Raw genomic sequence first — 7,192 nt, 5'->3', positions numbered from 1 at the left:
AGGCCTGGGGGATGGGCAGTTGTGCCAGTGCCACTTTCCTCCCAGGACCAGTCAGGCCCCTCGGAACCGGGAAGGCCCTCCTCCTTCCTCTGGTTGGGGGAGCTCAGCCTGGGGGAGCTGTGGCCCAACCCCGGAAGGGAGGGGTCCCCAAGGCACTGCGTCTGGGCTACTAGAATCTTGGGAGAAGTGAAGGGGAGGCGGGGGGCAGGGAGGGACACAGCCTGGGGCAATCTGCCAGGGCTCACAAGATATGGCGGGGGGGTGCCAGCCCTTCTCCAGCCCCAGGTGGGCGCTGCCTCTTGTTCCATTACCTCCCAGGGGCTGCCCTCAGCTGCTGGGAGGCCCAGACCCTTCCTGTCCCAGCTGAGAGAGGGACAGGGCATCGCAAGAGGGGTACCTGAGGGCAGGGCAGGTGCTCAGAGCCCTGGTGCCCTACTCACCGTGGGGCCACCGCAGGCTCCCCCCGCCTGTCCAGCGACCCTCAGGGGAGCGCCAGGGCCTGACAGGAGGGAGGCCCAGCGAGGCATCATGACACAGGCCGAGCTGGGCTCTGATTGGACCTCTGGAGTCCCCCTGGGTGTCTGGGCAGGGCACGCCCTGCACAGGGAGCCCCAGACCAGCTGGGACGATGCTGCTGCAACACCAGGGACGGGAGGACAGAGGGTGGCCTGGGCAGAAGAGGGGGCAGGCCAGGCCTCACAGAGGCGACCACAGGAAGCTGAGCCGTGCGCAGGTGCAGGCCGGGGGGGTGGCGAGGGGCTGTGTTGGGGTCAAGGTGGGTGAGCCTTTGCGGAAAGGGGATCCATGGACCACCCACTGGACAGGCCTAGCCTGTGCCCTCTAGATGGCCGTGCCCCCGGCTCCCCCTGGCGGCTGCTCACAGGAAGGCCAGGGCCCTCTCCATCCAGGGTCCATCCATCCAGGAGTGGGGTGCAGCACATGGGTCACCCAGGGGGGCTGCTGTGGTGCAGGACAGGTCGAGCACCCCCTGAGGTTCAGTGCAGGTCCCAGACCGCTGAGCTCAGGCTCCCGGAAGGGGGTGCAGGGCCCCGGTTTCCCTGGCCCAGCAGGGCAAGTGCGAGGGGATCTTGGGCAAAGAGGGTGGGGCTCAGGTCCCTGCAGGGGCAGCCCCGACGGCCTTCCTCATCCCGCCCGTCCTCACGTTGCTGGGTGCTCCAGCAGTGAGGGACCTGGGTGCTGGGCAGTGGGGCTTCCTCAGTGCACAGGGCCCGGGGCCACGGCAGCAGGGCCCCCGCGCAGCTCTTCGTTCCTGAGACCAATGGCACGCACAGGCGGCCTCGCAGCTCCGTGGCCAGTTCTCCTGCTGCGATGTGGCGTCTGAGGCTCAGGTCTGCACCCCGAGGGACGGGTCCAGTGGGGGAGGAGCCCCTGCCATCTCACAGCACCTCCATCACCGGGCCCAGTGAACCCCCCACCCGCCTGCCGTCAGGCAAGGCTCTGGGCATGGGCGCAAGGCCGTGGCGACAGAACCCATGTGGTCTGAGGGCTCCGAGCAGGAGGACTGGACCAGCCACCAAGTCCCTGAAAATCCTCGAGGGCCCTCGAAGCCCGTGGCCTCCTCTCAGCAGCCTGTCTGTCCTTCCCGTGCGTAGCGGGTCCAGGCGGGGCAGGGGCGCGGGGGAGGCCTTCTCCAGATAGACACGCCGGGGAGTGATGCTGGAGGCCACGTGACAGGGCAGCGGCCATGGCCCACGGGCCAAGGTGGGCCTAAGAGTTCTAGAGATCACCTAGGGAGAGACCCCACTGCTGTGCTCCCTGGGGGAGGCGTAGGCAGGGCCCCCGGGGGGGGCTGCCCACCCTCACACCAACGAGCCAAGGCAGAAACGCTCTGTTCTCACTCTGGAAGCTATTTGCCGTGCCCTGACCTCAGCGTCCTGTCAGAGGCGTATACGTATATATTTATATTTTTATATATATATATATATATATATGTATATATGTATATATATATAAAAGATTATTTAACAGTTAAATATATTCCAATAAGAACGTCTCACGGGACAAAAGTCGTGTCTCCCCACCACGAACACGTCAGCACTGAAGAAACACCGAGCCCGAGGCCACGAGCGCTGAGCCCACACCTGGGTGCAGCCGGTCTCTCACAGAAGCACAATATAAATACTCTGATTTGGACGCGGGTCCCTGTTGCCGTCGAGATACGTTCCTGAGGCGACGGGCGGAGCAGCCCGGCGGCGGTGGCGCCTCACTCGGCCGGGACCTCGTACTTGAAGATGACGCTGAAGAGCCGGCCCCCCAGCCGCTCGGCCAGCCACGAGTTCTTGATGACGGCCAGCTTGAGGCTCTCACAGCGCAGGGCCGCGTGGTAGTTGGTGTGGACGGCGCGGCCCATGCCCTCGATGACCACCAGGTCGGCGCCGCGCTCCCGCACCAGCACGGCCAGCCCCTTGTCCAGGCGGCTTCGGGGAGGAAGGGGGCAGTGAGGAGGGTGCAGGCGGGGGGCCTGGCACCCTGCACTGAGCTGCACCCGGGGCAGACGCCACACCCTGCCTCCAGCCAAGGGCGGCGACTGGCGGGAACGCCGGAGACCCCCGACCCTCGGCCCCCCCAACTACGTGGGCCTTGGGTCCAGCCTGATCCCCGGACAGCCAGCCCGGCAGCTGCCCTCCCGGGGCCCGGGGCCCAGGGTCTTGGGGACCCCTGGCAGCTGCGCTCCCGTTGCTACAAGGAAGCCGGTTCTGAAAACTGGGCCTTAACGATACTTTTGTATTTTGAACTTTAAAGAATCTGAGTCCTTTCTATAGCTTTTTATTGTCCCTCCTTGTTGGTTAATAGTGGGCCTGAAAGGGGATTAAGTCAATACTGGAGAATCAGCACTGGAACAGACTGAGAGGCTAACAGTCCAAAGCCCAGATGTGCCCTCCTTTACACGGGCCGCTCCAGGTTCTAGAAGCCCCGGGGTGGAAAGCACTGTGGTGACGAACTGATTATCCAGGACAATTATCCAAGGTGGGGACACGCCCCCCTTGCTTCTTCCTCCCAGGGTCCCGAGGGAAGAGGTGCCTGGACCCTGCCCGGGGCTGTGGCTGGCACAGCTGGCTTCCGCAGGGGACCGGGGGACCCGGGGGCAGAGGGGCCACGTTACCTGAGGTCGAGACACGGGGAGCTGGAGCCAGTCTGCATGAGCAGCAGCCTCCCTTCTCCGAGCGCCGAGCTGTCGAGCACAGCACCCGTGAGGTCACCCGTGAGGCGGCGCCCCCGGAAGCTGCCCCGCCGCGCCCCAGCCCCCCGCCCAGCTTACCGGACGACGGGGTCCATGGCCGCGATGCGCTCAGCCACGATGAGGGACTCGCTGTAGGTCACGTCGTTCAAGGCGGGTCCCGAGTTGCACGCCAAGATGACCTGCGGCAGGATGCCCGGGCTCCTTAGGGACCTTGGCCACCGGCAGTACTGAGCCAGCCTGGGCTCGCCCGCCTGCCCGCCCGCCACCCACCCACCCACCTGGGGCTGCCAGCGGAGGAGCACGGCCTCTGGCGACCTCTCACGGCTGGGCCGGCTCTTGGGGCAGGATGGAGACGGCCCCAGGGCCCCGCGGTCAGGCTGACCTAAGCCCCAGGACGTGACCGGCCAGGTCTCCTCTGCTCCTGCCGTGCCACTGCCTACCCGGCACCTACCTGCACACGGAGGGGCCCAGGGCGATGCCAACCCCACCGAGCACAGGAGCTGGGCAAGGGACCCGCCATGCGGCCCTCCACACTCACCTCCGTCCCTCTAGAGAGAAGCTCCCTGACAAAGGGGAAGACTCCCAAAATGACGTCTACTCCACTGTTATCTGCGAAAATTAAGGCACATTTGTGAGGGGGCCCCTGTAAGACAAAACCAGGACGTTCAGTTGGGAACAGGCGCGTCCAAGCGTTCCAGACACCTCCACACTCCACTCCCCACGGCCGGGCGAGGGCTGCTGGGTCCTGCAGGCACTGGGGGCACAGGGGCAGCCCCGGCCTCTTCCAGAACTGCTAGCCCGAAGGACCTCTGACCTGAGGCCAGTGACCTCATCGCTGTCCCGCCGAAGTCAGGCTTGGAGCAGGGACGCCAGCTCATGCTTGTAGCTCAGGGCGGGGGGCTGAGGGGGACACTCCGGGGGGCCCTCGGTGCACCGCGCGGGCCCGCGCCACCTCCCCACCCGTGAACCCTGCCCGGGCCCATAGGGCACAGGACAGAGGCGGGGACAGCTCCATGTACCTTCAGTCTCTGAAGCCACTTGCTGTAGGAGTCCACGAGCCAGGGCCGCTCTGCGGGACACAGGGACGCGGTCACCCGCCCGCCGGCCTCTCCGGGGAGCCGGTCCTCGCCTCCCCCCGGCTCAGCGGGCACGCGCGGCCGCCTCGCTGCTTCCCCCCACCGGCCCGAGTCCTGGCACTGGAGGAGAGCCCTGGGCGCCCCTACCTTGCAGCTTCCTCTTTGCCTCCTCAAACCCAAACTGGGGGTCAGATTCAAGGACGCTGCACAGGGGAGGAGAAGACAAAGTCACCAAAGCCCCGGACCTTGGCCTCCGTCGCTCCCGTGGGCCACGAAGCCCCTCCCGAGCTGGACGAGCGTGCTGTCCCCCGTCACTGCTGCCGCGTCGGCTCGAGGACGGGGGAGGTGGCACGGGGAAGCCTCCGTGCTTGCAGCCACAGGCCAGGCCCCTGGGGAGCACCGGCCACCAGCCTCGCCCCAACGTGCCGCCCAAGGGGCAGTCAGTGCTGAGGGCAGGGAGGGGGCGATGGCTGTCCCGGGTGCCCGGGTCCGAAAGCGCACGTTGGGTGACCCAGCAAGTCCCCTGCACGGGAGCCCCGGGGAAGGCACCAGACAGCAGGCCCCGGGACAGGACCCTTGGGGGGACGGGGAGACGCGTGCCCACCGCTGAACTTCACGAGGCACCTATTCACTCCAAACACCCAACAGCGTCTAAGCCCACCCCACACGGTCACTGTGACGCGGAGCTTCACACTGACAACATCCACACCCGCAGCCCTCTACGCGCCTGCTCTTGTGTGCGGGCAGGGAGGCTGGGTCCCAGCACCTGTCCCATCCGTTCCCGAGGCCACACGTGCCCAGCAAGCCCCCAGCAGTACCCCATCCCCCGAGAACCCCCGGTGCCCCCTCTGCCACCTCCTCGAGGGCCAAGCTGGGCCGGCCGAGGCTGGGACTGCCGGAGCCACGTGTGGCCCAGGCGTCAGTTCGGGCCCAGGGGCTGTGGCTCTAAGGCCGAGCCGGAAGGAGGAGGGGAGGGGATGGGCCTGCAGGGGCTGTGAGGACAGCGGGCACCTACTCAGAGACGGCTTTTGCTCCCCAGTCGAAGACGTTGCCAGCCAGGAGCCCTTTCACCAGGGCCAGCTGCCTCTCCTCCCAGCCCAGGGCATCCAGAGAGTGGATCACCCTCTGGAAACACTTTAATGCCACGCCGTTGTCCTTCTGCTTCACCTGCGGGGAGATGCGAATGAAGACGTGGTCTGGCCTCCCCCAGGCCCCCGGCAGAGCAGGGAGAGGAGAGCACCGCGCCGGGAGAGCACCAACAGCGAGCCCGTTCTAGGGGACAGAAGACTCCCATGTGACGTCACTGCGGGAGGCTAGACAAACCCAGATCGCGTCAGGTTAAAAGCAGCGCTGACTCGGAGCAGCGCGGGCTGAGGGCAAGCATGGGGGGCACGCTGGTATTGGTGCAGGTTTGAAGCGTGCACTGAGGACAGAGGCTCAGGTGTGACGGTGCCGTAGCCGAGCACGGAGGACCCACACCCCGTGGGTGCCTGCTGCCCTGACCGTGAGACCCTCGGCACCCTGACCCACTGTCCCCAGACACCCCGTGCGAGGGCAGGGAGGAGGCGGCAGGGAGCTGAGGTCGGTGGGCTCTGGACCCCGCCCGCGGCTCCAGGGCACGCGGCTTCCTGGTCAAAGAGCCCAGGGAGGCACCTCCAGGCCACCAGCCAGGCCCTGGAAGGCTTGTGGCCAGGACGGACATCCTCAGGCACCAACCCTTGAGTTTCCAGGCTGAGTTCAGGAGGCCAGGAAGAGGCGAGGGGGCCTCAGTGCCACATGCCCGCCACCCTCACCGGCTGCGGGTTAGAACCCCCAGGACACGCTGCTGACGAGGTCACAGTGGCGCCGGCATCGGTCCACAGCCGGTGCTGCCGACCGAGGGGCTGCGGCCCAGAGCTCCTGGGAGATGGACCCTCACCAGGGCGGCTCCAGGATGCAGCCTGTCGCCAGTGCCGGGGGTCAGGGCTGCCAGCACACCCGCTCGCTGGACAGGACGGGACTGACGCCCCGTTCCCCACGGCCCCCTGCAAGCATGTGCCCACCCACGAGAAGGGGGCGCTCACCTTGGAGTAGGGGTCCGGGAAGTTGAACTCGTTCAAACAGTGCTCCCTCGTGTCCAGGAGGCTGCGCACGGTCAGGGTCCCATAAGCGCTGAAGACAGAGCCGGGCGGAGGGCGGCTGAGTGGGCTGGACGGCCGACTGCACTGCCCATTGCACTCTCCCCACCCAGGGGCGTCCTCGTGGCGTCCAGGCGCCAAAAGGAGAAGCCCAGGAGGCCAGCGGGGTGCTGAGCGTCCCCGAGTGTGTGCCGGGGAGGGGCACAGAGCTTCCTGGAGAACTTCGAGGGACTCGGCCCTCGGGTGCGAGCGCGCGTCCCCGTAGAGGCCGCCTCTCGGGGCCCTGGCCAGGGCGAGCAGGTGGGCCACTCACAAGGGCTGCTGCCTCAGCGTCTGCAGCTTGTTCCAGTACTTCTGGCGGAACTTCTCGGCCCTCTCGGCTGCATCCACGGAGCCTGGCTGGCTCGCCACGGCGCGCTTCACGACCTACCAAGGACGGGGCGGCCAGCAGTGCTCAGGGCAGCCCCCAGCCCGTGGACGGCAGGCGTTGGTGGCAGCCACTGGGGGCTTCTCTTGCCAGGTGGGAACGGGGTTGCCGCCAGCCCTGACCCAAAGCTCATGTCCGTGTCCTCTGATACCAGCCCCAGGGCCCACTGGACACCAGCTCCTGCTCTGCTGGGGGAACTGGTGGTTCTGGAGCATCTCCAAGTCTGTGGGACCCCTCGCTCTGAAGACAGACCCCACGGGCCTCTCTGAGGGGCGTCGTGGAGGAATGGGCGTTCCCAGGAGGCTCCCATGGCCTTGACCCCCGAGCCTGGAGCCGGAGGCCAGCCACCGCTGCCCCGAGCCTGGAGCCG

The 7,192-nt window shown here is 66.8% G+C and overlaps 1 protein-coding gene across 2 annotated transcripts in view; it reads right to left on the bottom strand.

Annotated features, from left to right (window-relative positions):
* Positions 1 to 1,855: 1,855 nt before the first annotated feature.
* Positions 1,856 to 7,192, bottom strand: part of PANK4 (pantothenate kinase 4 (inactive)) — a 15,911-nt gene continuing 10,574 nt past the window's right edge. Inside the window, exons 11-19 of one of the 2 annotated variants that reach the window (XM_027110451.1) lie at positions 6,709 to 6,821; positions 6,342 to 6,429; positions 5,294 to 5,445; positions 4,426 to 4,481; positions 4,222 to 4,271; positions 3,741 to 3,845; positions 3,281 to 3,381; positions 3,125 to 3,193; positions 1,856 to 2,438 (exon numbers count right to left, since the gene is read on the bottom strand). In XM_027110451.1, coding sequence (XP_026966252.1) covers positions 2,225 to 2,438; positions 3,125 to 3,193; positions 3,281 to 3,381; positions 3,741 to 3,845; positions 4,222 to 4,271; positions 4,426 to 4,481; positions 5,294 to 5,445; positions 6,342 to 6,429; positions 6,709 to 6,821 — 948 coding nt within the window. In that variant the 3' untranslated portion in view covers positions 1,856 to 2,224. The remainder of the gene's footprint in view (positions 2,439 to 3,124; positions 3,194 to 3,280; positions 3,382 to 3,740; positions 3,846 to 4,221; positions 4,272 to 4,425; positions 4,482 to 5,293; positions 5,446 to 6,341; positions 6,430 to 6,708; positions 6,822 to 7,192) is intronic. The other variant, XM_027110452.1, reaches the window with a different exon arrangement.

This window comes from Aethalodelphis obliquidens, unplaced genomic scaffold (assembly GCF_003676395.1).
Source record: "Aethalodelphis obliquidens isolate GAN/ISIS:26980383/991018 unplaced genomic scaffold, ASM367639v1 scaffold9, whole genome shotgun sequence".
In the NCBI taxonomy this organism is placed as follows: domain Eukaryota; kingdom Metazoa; phylum Chordata; class Mammalia; order Artiodactyla; family Delphinidae; genus Aethalodelphis; species Aethalodelphis obliquidens.
The sequence above is the reverse complement of the archived record's forward strand: the minus strand, read 5'-3'. Positions and strand labels throughout refer to the sequence as shown.